General features: G+C 37.6%; 1 protein-coding gene across 6 annotated transcripts in view; it reads left to right on the top strand.

Annotated features, from left to right (window-relative positions):
• The window catches only part of ADK (adenosine kinase), a 499,563-nt gene extending 482,326 nt beyond the window's left edge, over positions 1-17,237 (top strand). For 3 of the 6 annotated variants that reach the window (XM_059053172.2, XM_067025331.1, XM_059053175.2), the window contains exon 11: positions 15,849-17,237. In XM_059053172.2, the coding sequence (XP_058909155.1) occupies positions 15,849-15,973 (125 nt within the window). In that variant the 3' untranslated portion in view covers positions 15,974-17,237. Of the gene's footprint in view, positions 1-6,751; positions 6,876-15,848 lie in introns of those variants that run through there. The other 3 variants (XM_059053179.2, XM_067025333.1, XM_067025332.1) reach the window with 1 other exon arrangement.
• The last annotated feature ends 913 nt before the right edge of the window (positions 17,238-18,150 follow it).

Here is an 18,150-nt window from a genome sequence, read left to right as displayed (position 1 = left end):
CAATAGCCAGGACATGGAAGCAACCTAAGTGTCCATCAACAGATGAATGGATAAAGAAGATTTGGCACATATATACAAGGGAATATTACTCAGCCATAAAAAGAAATAAAATTGAGTCATTTGTAGTGAGGTGGATGGACCTAGAGTCTGTCATACAGAGTGAAGTAAGTCAGAAAGAGAAAAACAAATACCATATGCTAATACATATATATGGAATCTTTAAAAAAATGGTTATGATGAACCTAGGGGCAGGGCAGGAATAAAGACGCAGATGTAGAGAATGGACTTTAGAACACAGGGAGGGAGAAGGGTAAGCTGGGATGAAGTGAGAGAGTACCATTGATATATATACACTACCAAATGTAAAATAGATAGCTAGTGGGAAGCAGCTGCATAGCCCAGGGAGATCAGTTCGGTGCTTTGTGACCACCTAAAAGGGTGGGGGTGGGATAGGAAGAGTGGGAGGGAGATGCAAGAGGGAGGAGATATGGGGATATATGTATATGTATAGCTGATTCACTTTGTTATAAAGCAGAAACTAACACACCATTATAAAGCAATTATACTCCAATAAAGATGTTAAAAAATTAAAAATTAAAAATTAAAAAAATTTTTTTACAGAAAGAATTGTTTTTTTAATGGAAAAACATTCTTTCACCCATATCATTTAAGCAGCATCTTGAGTTTGTGTGTGTGGCCTATAGGGTGAGTATGTGCAGCTCCAGGATCTCTTCATTCATTGCTGATAGGAATGCAAAGTGGTACAGCCACTTTGGAAAACAGTTCCGCAGTTTCTTACAAGACACAGTCTTACCGTATGATCCAGCAATCATGCTCCTTGGTTGCCCAAATGAGTTGAAAACTTATGTCCACATAAAAACCTGCACACAAATGTTTATAAAACTCTTTTCTTAATTGACAAAACTTAGAAGCAGCCAGGATATCCTTCAATAGGTGACTGGATAAACAAACTGTTTATATATATATATCCATACAATATTATATATCCATACAATATTATTCAGTCATAAAAAGCAATGAGCGGGCTTCCCTGGTGGCACAGTGGTTAAGAGTCCGCCTGCCGATGCAGGGGACACGGGTTCATGCCCCGGTCCGGGAAGATCCCATATGCCATGGATCGGTTGGGCCCGTGAGCCATGGCCGCTGATCCTGCGCGTCCGGAGCCTGTGCTCCACAACAGCCTCAAAACAAAACAAAACAAAAGCAACGAGCAATCAAGCCATGAAATGACACAGAGGAAACTCAAACACAGCATGCTAAATGAAAGAATCCAATTTTAAAGGGCTACAAATTGTACAAATCCAACTATATGACATTCTGAAAAGGCAAAACTATGAAGACAGTAAAAATATCAGTGATTGTCAAGGGCTGAGGGGGGAGAAAGAGGGATGAATAGGTAGAGTACAGGAGTTTTTTGAGCAGTAAAGCTATTCTGTGTGGTATTTTTTTTTGGGGGGGGGCGGTGGTATGCGGGCCTCTCAGTGCTGTGGTCTCTCCCATTGCGGAGCACAGGCTCCGGATGCGCAGGCTCAGCGGCCATGGCTCACGGGCCCAGCCGCTCCGCGGCACGTGGGATCTTCCCGGACCGGGGCACGAACCCGTGTCCCTTGCATCGGCAGGCGGGCCCTCAACCACTGCGCCACCAGGGAAGCCCTCTGTGTGGTATTGTAATGGTGCATAACAAATCATTATACAGTTTCAAATCAAATAGAATGAACGACACCGAGTGAACCCTAACATAAACCATGGACTTTCATGAATCATTATTGGCTCATTAATTGTAGCAAGGTACCAAACTAATGCAAGATGTTGATGATAGGGGAAACTGAGGGATGGGAAGATGAGAGGGTATACAGGAACCCTGTACTTTCTGTTCAATTTTTCTGTAAACCTAAAACTTCTCCGAAAAATAGTCTATTAATTTAAAAAACAAAAAAGGCCAAAATGGAAAAACCTTTCTTCCACCCACCTCCTTTTATCAATATCTTCAGTTTGTGTGTGTGCCTTATGTTTCCCAGCTTCCTCAGTTACAGTGTTCTGAGATGCTAACGCCAGTGTCCTAGGGCCAGTGACCTCACCATTTTTACCAAAAAGCTTGTTTTATTGATATCACATAATGACCACGCTATCCAAGTACAGTGATCCTTTCTGCTTAATTCTGTGAAGAATTCTCCCAGAATCTCTGCTAGGGAAACATTGGTCCTTGAATTTCCATTTCAAAAGATGCAGACTGATTTATTTGGCATGTGCCTTCTAAAGATGAAGACTTCATGTGGGGAAGAAAGATTGTGCTAAGGTTCCCTCAAAAATGCTCTAAGGTGCCTCCTCTAACACTGCCTGTTTCCCTAAGCCTAAGAGTACAGAAAGTAGTGAAGATCTTTAGTTTTTAGGAATCTTTCTAAGAGTGACCAGTTTCATTGTACTTAACACTGATGCTTATCCTGATTTACTTTGCAGAAAGCTCTGTTCCCAAGTGGCTACAATTATTAATAAACTCTAAAAGCATGAATGGAAAACTGTCAGAATAAAATATCACTTAGCTGAAATTCTTGAATGCGTTGTTCTTAACCTTTTATCTGAATAGCTAAATGTTCCCATGTTATTCTTTAAAATAATGTTAATTGGCTTTTTTCTGATTATAAAAGTAATATTGCGTATTATAGAATATTTAGGAAGTAAAGTAAACAGAAAATAAAAATCATCTCTGAAATCTGGAAATGATTATAATTTTTCAGACACATAAGAATTTTGCTTTTTTACTGTTTTGAATAAACATGTTTCTGAAATGCATTGCAAAGATTTGACCAAAGAGCAAAAATGGAAGAAAACACATGTAGGAATTTAATAAAGTCAGGATGAGTACAGGAGTACTCTACTATCTTTGCAACTCTTTTTTAAATCTAAAATTATTTCAAAATAAAATGTTTAAAAATGATAGGAACAGGGCAGATTGCTTAAGATATGGTAGTAGAACAAAAATATAACTCTTTGGGAAAAATGAAGGTTGATCACTCCCAATCATCATACTCAATATCTAGATGGAGTAAAAAAGTTAAATGAGCGTAAGTGAACTAAAAGAAAATATAAGATAATATTAATTTGACCTCATGGTATGGAAGACATTTCTCAGCCTAAATTCAGTGGAAAAAATATTAAAGAAAAGATAAATATATTGATGTAACATTAGAAATAAAAGGCAAATGACAAAATAACGGGAAGTATTCACAACATATGTAGTAGACAAACTGGGAGAATATCTCTTACAAATCAGTAAAAGAAGAGAAATACCCCAATAGGAAAATAGGTAAAAGTTGTCATCAGACAGTTCATAAAAAGAAGAAATACAGGGGCTTCCCTGGTGGCGCAGTGGTTGAGAATCCGCCTGCCGATGCAGGAGACACGGGTTCGTGCCCTGGTCCGGGAAGATCCCACATGCCGCGGAGCAACTAAGCCCGTGAGCCATGGCCGCTAGGCCTGCGCGTCCAGAGCCTGTGCTCCGCAACGGGAGAGGCCACAACAGTGAGAGGCCCGCATACCGCAAAAAAAAAAAAAAAAAAAAAAGAAGAAATACAAATGTTCAGTAGGCATACAAACAAAAAAAGTTTTCAACCTCCCTAATAAACAAATAACTGTAAGTTAAAACAAGATTCTGCCTTTCACTTTTCAAATTATCAAACAGAATTTTTTTATAGCAAGACTGCGTTGGGTATATACATTAAGATAATTTTGAAAAGGAGTTTGGCAATGTGGATATAAAGCCTTAAAATTAATTACCCTTAAAGAAATTTATCCTAAGGAAATTAAAATTTTAAATGTGCATAATGATAAATGTTATTAAAATGTTATAAAAATATTCACTACAGTGTTAATTATGATAGAAAACAAAATTGGAATAAAACTAAATATCCAAAAATAGGATTAAGTAAATTATGCTACATCCACATTTAAAATGCATGGTCTCTAAGAATATTTAAAGGTATGGGAAAATGTTTCTAATCTACTTTTTATTGCAGAAATAACACCTGTAAACAGTAGAAAATACAACAGCACAAAAAGGAGATACAGATATATATCATAGAAGTAGTGTATTTATATATAATGAAAAGTAAACATTGCTCCTACCCCAGTCCACTAATTCCCCTCCGTGAGGTAGCTTTGGTTGCTAGTTTCTGTTGAATCCACCAGAAGTATCCTGTGCTTGTGTAAGTTTGTATATGAATACATATCCCAGTTTTCATCGAATGAAAGTATACTGGGCTTTACTGTTCAGTCTCTTGATTTTTCATTTAGTTATAGCTTGGAGGTTGTTTCTTAGCAGCACATGAAGATCTAACTCATTCTAGTAACTGCTTTCTGTTATTCCATTGCCTGGATTTAACTAGTCCTCTCTTCAAATTGTTGGATTTTTTTTAAACATAAACTGTGTAACCATATTTGATGATAATCAGAAAAGCTAACTCATCTTTCTTACTGTGAATGTTGAATGAACAGTAATGGAGTCTACTGGGTTTTTAGTTCCAGCCACCATGAAAACTATTAGTGGAGGAACTATATGGAAAAGAAAAAATTGATCTGTAGACTTTGTTCATTTCCTTTTAAAATATCCCTAGCTCTTAAGTGTCTTCATTAAGGCTTTCATACCTACTGATGATATTTCTCAGTTCTCTGTAAATGACACTAAGAAAATTCTAAATGTTATATCTCTTCTACAGTAACAACATGGAAGTTAGGAAATCACATTGCCTTTTTGCCCACACTAGCCATCCCACCTCTATGTGCTTTGAGGAGAAAAACTAGCTTAGCACCTCAGCAAAGTTTAAATTATGTCTTAGGCCTCGTCTCCAACACTGGATTCAGTTATGCTAAAATTGATCACTCTCTTTATTTTTTTTTAACATCTTTACTGGAGTATAATTTCTTTACAATGTTGTGTTAGTTTCTGCTGTATAACAAAGTGAATCAGCTATATGTACAAATAGATCCCCATATCCCCTCCCTTTTGCATCTCCCTCCCCCCATCCCTCTCCCACCCCTCTAGGTGGTCACAAAGCACTGAGCTGATCTCCCTGTGGGATGCAGCTGCTTCCCACTAGCTGTCTATTTTAAGTTTGGTAGTGTATATATGTCCATGCTACTCTCTCATTTTGTCCCAGCTTACCCTTCCCCCTCCCCATGTCCTCAAGTCCATTCTCTATGTCGCCGTCTTTATTCCTGTCCTGCCCTTAGGTTCTTCAGAACCAATTTTTTTTTGTAGATTCCATATATACATGTTAGAATACAGTATTTGTTTTTCTCTTTCTGACTTACTTCACTCTGTATGACAGACTCTAGGTCCATCCACCTTGCTACAAATAACTCAATTTCATTTCTTTTTATGGCTGAGTAATATTCCATTGTATATATGTGCCACATCTTCTTTATCCATTCATCTGTCAATGGACACTTAGATGTCCTGGATATTGTAAATAGAGCTGCAGTGAACATTGTGGTACATGACTCTTCTTGAATTATGGTTTTCTCAAGGTATATGCCTAGTAGTAGGATTGCTGGGCCACACGGTAGTTCTATTTTTAGTTTTTTAAGGAACCTCCATACTGTTCTCCATAGTGGCTGTATCAATTTACATTCCAACCAACAGTGCAAGAAGGTTCCCATTTCTCCACACTCTCTCCAGCATTTATTGTTTCTGGATTTTTTGATGATGGCCATTGTGACCGGTGTGAGGTGATACCTCACTGTAGTTTTGATTTGCATTTCTCTAATGATTAGTGATGTTGAGCATCCTTTCATGTGTTTGTTAGCAATCTGTATTTCTTTTTTGGAGAAATGTCTATTTAGGTCTTCTGTACATTTTTGGAATGGGTTATACTTTTTTTGATATTGAGCTGCATGAGCTGCTTGTATATTTTGGAGATTAATCCTTTGTCAGTTGCTTCGTTAGCAAATATTTCCCATTCTGAGGGTTGTCTTTCCATCTTGTTTATGGTTTCCTTTGCTGTGCAAAAGCTTTAAGTTTCATTAGGTCCCGTTTGTTTATTTTTGTTTTTATTTCCATTTCTCCAGGAGGTGGGTCAAAAAGGATCTTGCTGTGATTTATGTCAGAGTGTTCTGCCTGTGTTTTCCTCTAAGAGTTTTATAGTGTCTGGCCTTACATTTAGGTCTTTAATCCATTTTGAGTTTATTTTTGTGTATGGTGTTAGGAAGTGTTCTAATTTCATTCTTTTACCTGTAGCTGTCCAGTTTTCCCAGCACCACTTATTGAAGAGGCTTTTTTTTCTCCATTGTATATTCTTGCCTCCTTTATCAAAGATAAGGTGACCATATGTGCAGATCACTCTCTTTAACATCAGTAAAAGAAAATTCCAAATGAAATTTACCAGAAGGTAATAAGCTGTACCAGTTGTTAATGGACAGAGGTTTATTCTGAGAGCTCTGGGTCTGTGATTGTTCCAGGATTCAGAGCCAGCTGATACTAGTCCTAGGAATCAAATTCAATGTCATTGAGAAGCCTTCACCTACCCTGTGCCTCAGCAGCTGGAGACCTAAGGTCCATGACTTGGCCTAAAGTTGAGGAAAGTCTGAGAGGCCCTGGGATAAGCCTATCTGTAAAAGGATCAGAGGGGAGTTAGAGGTCACGGAGAGAATGAACCAAAGTAAAAAGGTAACAGCAATTGCCTCAGCATATGAGTTCTTGATTTGGAAACCTGTATTGATATTTCTTGTTCTCCAGTGTTATGCCTCCTGTTCCTCTTCTCATGGCTGTGCTGAAAGGCATATATGCAGAGCCTTACCCTTCATTTTCAACATGATGTACTGACAAGGACCGTAAGCTAATGGCCCCCAAAAAAGAGCTTCTAAGGTACTTTTTCATATTGAGTACACATGCCAAGTCAGTTATTTAAGATTTTACTTCTTGACTTCTTGTTAGGCCCAAAATCTTTAGTAAAAGAGTGCAAAATTCTTTTTTAAATTTATCTGCAAGCCATATTTATCTGCTATAGTGTCTGCCAACCACACTTTTTATAATTCACCACATTCAGTAAATGAAATATGAATAAGCACTTTGTTTACTTACTGGCACAGAATTTATATGTATTAATAGCATATTGTCATTATTTGTATTTTTCCTACCTAAAAAATAGTTTATTGGAATAATATTCTAAAAATGCAGAGAACTTTTAAAAATTGGGGACAGGTGGTGGGGGCAGAGGAGACCAAAAGTTCTATAGAAAAATAAGCAAAAGATCAGAATAAACAACTCACAGAAAGAGATTTGTTCTTTACACATATAAAAAGATGTTCAACCTCACCCATAGTAAGAAAAATGCAAATTAAAGTTACATCGAGATATTGTTTCTAACCCATCAGATTGGCAAAAATTCAGAAGCTTGGCAGTATACTCTCTTGTTGAGGCTGTGGGGAAGCAGACACCCTCAAACATGAGTAGTGGAAATGCAAAACGGTTCAACCCCAAGGAGGGGGAATTTGGAAATATCTAACAAAACTGCTTTTGTATTTAACCTTCAACTAGAAAATTCTACTTGTAGAAATTTATCCCAAAGATAACACACACACACACCCAACAGCACAAAAATATGTATGCAAAATGTTATTCATTACAGAATTATTTGTAATTTCAAAGCATTAGAAAGTATGTGAACATTCACACATAGCAGATGGAGTGAATAAACTATGGTATATCCATACAATATGGTGCTATGCAGCTGTAAAAAAGAATGAGGAGAATCTCTATGTATAAATATGCAATGATTTCCAGGTGGTGTTTTTTGTTTGTTTTTTTGTTTTGTTTTTTTTTCAGGTGGTGTTTTAAGTGAAAAAAGCAAAGTGCAAAAGGGCATATATTCTATGCTACCCCCTTTTGTGTAAGAAAGAAGAGGAAATAAGAAAATGCACATATATCTGCTTACCTTTACAAAAATAACACAGGAAGACAAAACCAGAAAACAGTGAAATTGGATACATACATTGGGGACGGGCACAGAGGGGCACAGGGTAAAAGGAAGTGACACTTCTCTGATTATACCTTTTTTAGAGTTTTTATGTGGAAACATATTAATATTCTACATATTTTTAAAGACACATTAAATTAACAAGGATGAAAGTGGGGAACGAAAACCGAAAGCAAACTGAAACACACGACCCCAACATTTTTTTCAGTCTTAAGTAAAGTGAACCATTCTAAAGTGGAGTAAAAAAGAGAACCAATCTAAAGAGCAAACTGAACACAGTATTTGAGTACATTGGAGAACAGCAAACCAATTCCAAACTCTTTTTAGTAGATTTGGGTTTTCGTAGAATAAGTGGTGAAGCAATTTTGAAGCTGTTTTAAGAGATATTTCAAAACTGAGCCAATTGTAGATCAACTTATACTCCAATTTAAAAAAAAAACTGAGCCAATAAATAAATGTGTTGATATTGTTGGGAGCTAGGGTTTTCACTATAGAAGAAAGTACAAAATCATGATAGTGGAAGGGGGAAGGTAAGAAAGAACTCTGTGGGGATGGATTGGAGTTGGAAATATTGGTGTCAACTCAATTTCTAAAATAGGTCTGTGTATATATGTATATACATATGTACACATTTATGTGTGTAAGTATGTATATCTGTGCATGTGTGTACATGCATACTTCCTAGCTCAATTCGCTGACAGAGTCCAAAAGCAAAGAATGCACTTACCACCCACACTTTGGTCTCTAATACCATTCCACCCTAATAGGAAATAGGTATCCTTGGAAAAATGGCTGATTCCAGGGCTGGGATAGGGTGGGTTTAAGAGCCCAGAACATAATGCCAGAAAGTAAGGAAGTCCTCAGAAGTAGTGTGAGGGCACGTCCAAGGACACCTGAGCCAGCTTGAAGGTGCTCCTACTGGCAAAAAGTGGGACATTTTGAGCACCAAATTAAGGGCTGTAATGAATTATAAACCATTGATTAAAAAACAAAAGTCTGGGGCTTCCCTGGTGGCGCAGTGGTTGAGAATCCGCCTGCCGATGCGGGGGACACGGCTTCGTGCCCTGGTCTGGGAAGATCCCACATGCCGCGGAGCAGCTGGGCCCGTGAGCCATGGCCACCGAGCCTGCGCGTCCAGAGCCTGCGCTCCGCAACGGGAGAGACCACAACAGTGAGAGGCCCGTATACCGGGAAAAAAAAAAAAGTCTGTGCTCCTTATTGATAAATAAATAGACTAAAAATAATAAATGGGAGAAAAGGTAAGCTCTTGCATATAGTAAAATGCCAGAAGCTGACTGGTAAATGTGAAAGGAGTGCTGGAGTTAGAAAATCATCACAGTTTAAGTTGCTTCCGTTAAGAATCATGAGTGAATACTAAATCTGGGAGAAGGGATTGAGATTCTTGATGGGGAGTAGCATATTTGCATGGTATTAAACTGTCTACCAACAGACTACCTGTTAGATGCAAGGGAAAATATAGTTATACAATGGAGAAATAGGACAACACCTTGATCAGGTGATCAAAATTGTCACTGGTGAACAGCAGCCAGACATAGTATGCTCCTAAATGTGTGATACCCTGAGAAGAATAACATAATTTTTCTAGTATTCTGGCCAGAAACGCATAGTCTGAATTAATCATGAGGAAATACCAAACAAACCAAAATGAGAATCACTCTGTTAAATACAGAATAGGGGAAGACTGTATTCTCTGAAAATGTCCTTCTCACAAAAGCCAAAGAAAGACTGAGGAAATGTTCAAGATAAAGGAGACTAAAAATATAACAAAGCCTAGACTAAATCCTATCCTAGAAGGAAGAAAAATGCTATAAAGGACATTTTTGGGTCATTGACAAAACTGGAATATGGACAGTCGATTAGATAACTATTCTAACAGTGTTACTGAAGTTGATGACTATGGTTATGTAAGAGAATAGCCTTATTCTCAGGGAAGACACATAGATACATTTAAAGGTAAAGGGAGATGACAGATGCAACTTCCTCTCAAATAGTTCGGGGGAAAATTGTATAAAAAGAGAGCATGTGCACAGAAGGAACAAAATGTTGACAATAAGTGCATCCGGGTAAAGGATATGTGGGTACTATTTGCATTGTTTTTATTCTTGCAAGTTTTCTCTGAATTTGAAATTATTTCCAAATAATAGTTTTTTAAAAATACATTTTAGGCCAGCTAATAATTAAAATCTAAACTTAAAAGATTATATTGCAAAACATTATGTTAAGTGAAATAAGCCAGACACAAAAGGCCAAATATTGCATGATCCTACTCACGTGAAGTACCCGGAGTAGGCAATTTCATAGAGACAGAAAGAATAGCAGTTACCAGAGGCCAGGAGTAGGGGCAATGGAGAGTTTAATGAGTATAGTTTCTGTTGGAGTGATGAAGAATTTCTGGAAATCGATGGAGGTGATGGTTACACAACATTGCAAAATGTACTTAATGCCATGAATTGTACACTTAACAATGGTAATTTTTAGGCTATGTATATTTTACACAATAAGAAATATATCTTGGGAATGTTTAATTCCTATTATAAAAGGATTCCCTACGATTCTTTAATATAAGGGAGCTTTAATATAAGCTCCCTTTATTTAAACTATTTTATACAACTTTTGAAGATTCACACCAGCTACTTTATGAAGGTTCCACTTATAATTGATTGTATAACATCTGTAGTTCATCTCGGTTTGTTTTTTAAAATAGATTATTAAAGAACTGATATTCACCTGGGGCAAAGGTCTTAGCTTTTTTCTGCATCCAGGTTTTCCACTTGTCAAAGAAAATGTCTCTTCAGGGGACTTCAATCATCAGCTTGCTCTTCTCTTAGAAAGAGGATGCTGGTATTTAGGCTTCACAAAAATATTTCATAAACATAAGCTTTCTTTTCTCTCAAAGAGCATACCAGGAGGAATGAGGAAAACAGATGTTCCTTGTAAGTCTTCTGATAGACGTGTTTCCATTGTAAGCTGATCTGACTAAATTTGGCATCTGCTCCATTCACTGTGTGGGCTGAGCAGTTTAGTCTCACAGTTTGGCTGAAAGTTAATATCGACCTTTGACTGTTACCTGAAAACCCATTGATAAAATACTCTTACTAAACCTCTTGAGAGAGTGATTTCACATTCTAAGCAAACGTCTTCAAAATACATCACTCCATTAACCAAATTAATTATTATTTGGTTGGGCGTACTTATTTATTTTATTGGATATAGAGCATTCCTCAAATCTGACAAGGAGAAGCCTGTGTGGTCAGAATGGTAGAAGAGAAAGGACATAAATCTCTTACAATGCTCTCTACAGGTCACTACACCACAGCTTCTAAATTAACCTTCACCCTCCAGCTGCCCAGGGGCTATGGGAGGACCTAAAAGTCTGGCTACGGAACAGTTTCTCATTATCATCTGTTCTTCTGAGTATTTGAGTACTGCTCCAGCAGCTCGGGTTTTCCTAAGAGGGAAGTAGCCCCAGATTGTTCTGTTCTTGACTATCTTATTTATAACTATAACAATTTTGTATATAGTTTTATTGCAGTATAATTGGCATATAGTAAACTGCATATGTTTAAAGTGTGCAGTTTTACAAATGTTGAATTATGTATACACCTATGAAACCATCACTATGGACATATCTACTGCTTCCATGCTGTTTGGATTGTTTACAATTTCGGGCTATTCCAAATAAAGCTGCTCTGAACATTCATTTACAAATTGTGATATGGAAAAATGCTTTCTTTACTTTGGGTTAAGTACCTAGAAATAGAAAGACTGAGTCATATAGTAGGTGTATGTTTAACTTTTTAAGATGCAGATAAATGGTTTTCAAAAAGGGGCTTATCATTTTATAGTCTCACAATCAGTATATGAGAGTTTCAGTTGATCTGTACCCTTGTCAACACTTGGTTTGTTAGTCTTTTTTTTTTTTTTTTTTTGTGGTACGCGGGCCTCTCACTGTTGCGGCCTCTCCCGTTGCGGAGCACAGGCTCCGGACGCACAGGCCCAGCGGCCATGGCTCACGGGCCCAGCCTCTCCGCGGCATGTGGGATCTTCCCGGACCGGGGCACGAACCCGTATCCCCTGCATCGGCAGGCGGACCCCCAACCACTGCGCCACCAGGGAAGCCCTGTTAGTCTTTTTAATTTTAGCCATTCTGGTGGATGGACAGTGGTATCTAATGGTGGCTTTAATTTGCATTTCTCTAATGAATAATGATGTTGAACATCTTTTCATGTGCTTGTTTGATATCTGTTTATCTTCTTTGCTAAAGAGTTTGTTCAACACTGTTGCCCATTTTTTATTGGGTTGTATCTTGTTATTGAGGTATAAAAGTGTTTAATTTGGCAAAGTCAAAATTATTTTTTCTCTCATAAAAGTTTATACTTTTTATGTCTTAAGAGATCTTTGGCAAGTCCAAAATCACTAAGATTTCCTCCTAAATTTTCTTCTCAGAGTTTTATAGTTTTAGCTCTTACATTTAGACCTATGTTCCATTTCAAGTTAATTTTTGTGGTTGATGTGAGGAAAAGTAGAAGTGGGGGCTTTTGTTTTTGTTTTTTTTCACATATGGCCATCCAGCTCTTCTAAGAACATTTGTTTAAAAGATTATACTTGGGCTTCCCTGGTGGCGCAGTGGTTGAGAGTCCACCTGCTGAGGCAGGGGACACGGTTTCGTGCCCCGGTCCGGGAAGATCCCACATGCCACGAAGTGACTGGGTCCGTGAGCCATGGCCGCTGAGCCTGTGCGTCTGGAGCCTGTGCTCCGCAATGGGAGAGGCCACAACAGTGAGACGCCTGCGTACCGCAAAAAAAAAGAAAAAGAAAAAGCTAAAAGATTATCCTTTCTTCATTGAATTACTTAATACCTTTGTAGAAATCAACTGACCATATAGAAGTAGGTTTATTTCTGGACTGCCTATCAGTTGCATTGATTTGTCTATCTTTATGCCATAATGTCTCAATTATTTTAGTTCTGTAATAAGTTTTTTAATCAAGTAGTCTTCTTTTCAAAGTTGTGTTTTGATTAGTCTAAGTTCTTTGCATTTCCACATAAATTGTAGAATCAGCTTGTCAGTTTCTGTTAGAAAAGTCTGCTAGAATTTTGGTTGATATTACGTTGAATCAGTAGAGCTGATAACAATATTGAATCTCCTGATTTCTGCACACTTTATATCTCTTCATTTACTTAGCTTTTTAAAATTTCTCTCAGCATTGTTGTTTTGTTTTCTCAGCACTGTTTTGTCATTTTCAGTGTAAATAAATGTCTTACACAGCTTTTGTCATATTTAGCCCTAGGTATTTCACATATTTGATGGTATGGTGAATAGTATTTTTAATATCAGTTTTGCTGGCATATACAATTGCTATATATACACATTACGAGTACAGAAATCCAATTGATTTTTTTGTTTGTTTGTTTGTTTGTTTTTGGGGGGTGTATGTGAGCCTCTCACTGTTGTGGCCTCTCCCGTTACGGAGCACAGGCTCCGGACGCGCAGGCCCAGCGGCCATGGCTCACGGGCCCAGCCGCTCCGCGGCATGTGGGATCCTCCCAAACCGGGCCACGAACCCGTGTCCCCTGCATCGGCAGGCAGACTCTCAACCACTGCGCCACCAGGGAAGCCCCCAATTGATTTTTGCATAGTGATTTTGTATCCTGCAGTTTTACTAAACTCACTTAGTAGTTCTAGTAACTTTTTTCTAGATTCCATAGGATTTTCTACATAGACCAGGATTTCTCAGTCTCGGCATTATTGACATCATAGGATATTTAACAGCATCCCTGGGCTCTACCCAGTAGTTGCCAGTAGCACCTTCTGCTGCAGGTTTGACAACCAAGAACGTCTCCAGACATTGGCAGTTTTGCCCCCCAGAGAACATTTGGCATTGTTGAGAACCGTAGACATAGACAGTCATGCCATCTGCAAATGAAGACAGTTTTACTTCATTTTCAGTCTTGGTGCTTTTTCTTCTTTTTTCTGTTTGCCATATTGCACTGGCTAGGGTCTCCAGTACAATGTTTAAGAACAAACATTCTTTCCTTGTTCCCAATTCTAAGGGAAAAACATTCCATCATCCACCATTAAGAATGATATTAAATGCAGGTTTTTCACAAGTGCCCTTTATGAGGTTGAGGAAGTTCCCTTCTATTCCTAGTTTGCTGAAAGTTTTTTTTAGAAACTGATCTTGGATTTTGTCAAATGCTTTTTCAGCATCTGTGAAGATGATCTTATGGTTTTCTTAGTTAATGTGGCAGATTACATTGATTGGTTTTTGAATGTTAAATCAACCTTGTATTTCTGGGATAAATGCTACCTGATTATGATTTATTATCTTTTTTTAAATATACTACTGGATTGGATTTGCTAAAATATTTGCATCTTTTCTGATTTTGGTATCAGTAATGCTGGCCTCAAATAATGAGTTGGGAAGTATTCTCTCCTTTTCAGTTTTCTGAATAGTCTGTATAGCATTGACATTATTTTTCTTCCTTAAATATTTGGTAGAACTCAACCAGTGACACCATCTGAACCTGGAATTTTCTTTATTTATGTGCTTTTAATGTGTTTTAATTATAAAATCAAATATTTAATAGATAGAAGGCTCTTCAGGTTATCTATTTCTTCCTGAGTGAGCTTTGATAGTTTGTGTCTCTCCAGAAGTTTGTCCAATTTAACTTGTCAGACCTATTGGCATAAAGTTGTTAATGTTTCCTTATTATCCTTTTAGCATGTGTAGATGCTATAGTGATGTTATATCTCTTATTACCAATATTGGCAATTTATATCTCCCCTCTTTTTTTTCCTGATCAGTCTGTGTAGATGTTTAATTTTATCCTACTTTGAGTCCCAATTCCATCTTTTCAAGTCAGTGAAACTGTCAGGCTCTGCCTAGGCTGTCCCTTCCATGTGTTGTGGCCTGGTAACTTTTACAGTTTACCTCATTTGTTTCCCTTCTTTCATGGATCTTTTGTGGCTGATGTACAATATTTGAAACTTTGTTGCATATACTTTGTTTTTATTTTAAAGTTGTTTCTGTGGGCTTCCCTGGTGGCGCAGTGGTTGAGAGTCCGCCTGCCAATGCAGGGGACGCGGGTTCGTGCCCTGGTCCGGGAGGATCCCACATGCCGCAGCGCGCCCGGAGCCTGTGCTCCGCGAAGGGAGGGGCCACAACAGTGAGAGGCCCATGTACCGCAAAAAAAAAAAAAGTTGTTTCTGCAGAAAGGGTAAATCTGGTTCCTTTTATTTCATGTTGGTCAGAAGCAGAACTCAACACTGTTTCCTACCTTACCATATTTATTTTAATGTCAAGCCCGTCCATGGTGCTTCACTATAGAAATTATTTCGCTGTTACTTCTGGGAGTGAAAGAGATATAAGGTCATTCATCACTTTTCAACTCTCAAATCTGTTCTTGGAGAGATATCCAGATATTTTTTCCAAATAGCAATTTTCTAGGAGTAACAACAATACAGAAGGAATCCAGAGAGATAGGCAGAGGCATAACTAATAATTTCTCATCTGTAAAGACCCAATATAATATTATTTGGCCAGTATTTCTTACTTAAAACCTTTTAATCTCAGAGTTAAAGTCTCCTTATCAAGGAAAGCATGATAGTTTAAGCTCAGAAAGACTAGGTTGACTTGGTGGTGATTTGTCACATCCCTACTTGAGCTCTTTAAAAGAAATATTAGGAAAGAACTCTCTAACCCTAGAGGTTTGACACTTCACTATCAAGACTGAAAAAAGGCATAGGTATGTAGACCATTTTTCGTTCTGACCCATATGACATTTCTGATGCTGTGACACAATACTCATGTTTTTCCCTTTTGTCTGTGTTCCAGGTTTTCTGTCACAGCTGGTCTCTGACAAGCCCCTGACTGAATGCATCCGTGCTGGCCACTATGCAGCAAGTGTCATAATTAAGAGGACTGGCTGCACCTTTCCTGAGAAGCCAGACTTCCACTGATGAAAAAGCAGGAAACCGCAGCCCAGGCGTACAGACACTGCCCTGATGGCTTCCTGAGAATTCCCATATTAATAAAGAAGAAAATTAAATGCTACGTTTCCTACTATAATAATGTTCATCTTAATTTAGAGGGTACAGTAGTACGCACTAGAATCTTTATTCTCTCAACAACCTAAAATCGGAGGTTTATTTCCATAGTTTGATAGTGCTGCTTAAATGTCAATTAAACAGGAATATAACATTTCAATAGAAATTTTGTTTCATTTTTATTACTTTGTAAATTCATGTGTACTTAGTAAAGTGATCATTTTTTTACATTTCTGCTTTGAATGCAGATGCAATTTAATATGATAGATTTTTTAAAGGAATTAAAGATAATATCAGTATATAAATCTTTAGCTTTTATACAAGTATATTTAATTCAGAAGTGTGTGTACACATATATACACACATATGTTCATATATGTACCACACATATACATGATAAATGGTTAAATAGGTACAGAAATATTTATCTTGCCAAGTTATGCCAAGTAATTTCTTCAGTGTGTACTCAAACATGTAATAAACTTTGGATAATTAAATAATTTGCCAAATTATAAGCTATATTACAATATTCAAGTCATAATCTTATACTTACTTATGGTACTCTGTAATTTGATACAAATAAAAACTTGTCATATGGGACTTTTCTTCTGTCTTTGCCCTGTGCTCTGCAAACTAAGGAAGAAAGATCATTGTTTGTTTAATCCTGGGTCCTGAAATAATATCTGTTTTGTTGATGGAGACAGAAAGAACAACATAACACATTGAAAAATAACTTAGTATTAGAGACCAGTAAGCCACTGTTTTAAGGAAGACAAAATGGTATAATAGAACCTCCAGGAAATTCCCTGGCAGTCCAGTGGTTAGGACTCCATGCTTCCACTGCAGGGGGCACGGGTTCAATCCCTGGCTGGGAACTAAGATCCCACATGCTGTGCAATGCAGCCAAAAAAAAAAAAAAATCTCTAAAAAACAAAGAACCTCTGTAGTCAGACTTAATTACCTTGATATGACCTTGGGCAAATTACTCAGCCTCTTTGAACTTCAACTTCCTTTCTATAAAATGGGATCATAATCCCTATGTACAAGGTCATTGAGATAATTTGAGAGAGAATACTAAGTATAAAATGCTTGTTACAAGTCTAATAAGTACCTACTATTGTTACCATCATGATTATTGTTGAAGAAAAAAAAGATCATAGTTATAAAACTGAATTCAGGCTTCCCTGGTGGCGCAGTGGTTGAGAATCCGCCTGCCGATGCAGGGGACACGGGTTCGTGCCCTGGTCCGGGAAGATCCCACATGCCGCGGAGCAACTAAGCCCGTGAGCCATGGCCGCTGGGCCTGCGCGTCCGGAGCCTGTGCTCCGCAACGGGAGAGGCCACAGCAATGAGAGGCCCGCATACCGCAAAAAAAAAAAAAAAAAAAAAAAAAAAAACTGAATTCAAACCATAGAAAAGCATTCAGGTTTTTGTTTTGTTTGTGTTTAAGTAAACTTTTAGGTCTCCTATGCTTGTTTATCATTGTTGAGATATAATTCATATACCATAAAATTTTTCATTTTAAAGTATACAATTCAGTGGGCTTTAGTATATTCACAAAGCTGTGCAGCTGTCACCAATATCTAAATCAAGAACACTTGCATCACCCCAAAAGGAAACCCAGTTCACTCCCCATTCTCTGGTAACCACTAATCTATTTTCTGACTCTATAGATTTGCCTGTTCTTAATATTCATAAAAATGGAGTCATGTTCTTTTGTGTCTTGCTTCTTTCACTTAGCATGTTTTCAAAGTTTGCCCACCTTAGGACATTTTCAGTACTACTTTTTATTGTCAAATAATATTTCTTTGTATGGATATACCATATTTTGTTTATCCATTCATGATGGACATTTCAGTTGTTAACACTTTGGGGCTATTATGAGTCATGCTGCTATTAACAGTCACATACAGGTTTTTTATGTGGATGTATATTTTCAGTTCTTTTAGGTATATACATAGGAGTAGAATTGCTGGATCACATGGTAACCCTATGCTTAACCTTTTGAGAAACTGCCAAACTTTTTTCCAAAAGGACTGCATCATCTTGCATTCTCACTAACATGGTTTGAGGGTTTCAATTTTTTCACA

The sequence above is a fragment of the Kogia breviceps genome, chromosome 2 (assembly GCF_026419965.1).
Source record: "Kogia breviceps isolate mKogBre1 chromosome 2, mKogBre1 haplotype 1, whole genome shotgun sequence".
Classification (NCBI taxonomy): Eukaryota; Metazoa; Chordata; class Mammalia; order Artiodactyla; family Physeteridae; genus Kogia; species Kogia breviceps.
The sequence above is the reverse complement of the archived record's forward strand: the minus strand, read 5'-3'. Positions and strand labels throughout refer to the sequence as shown.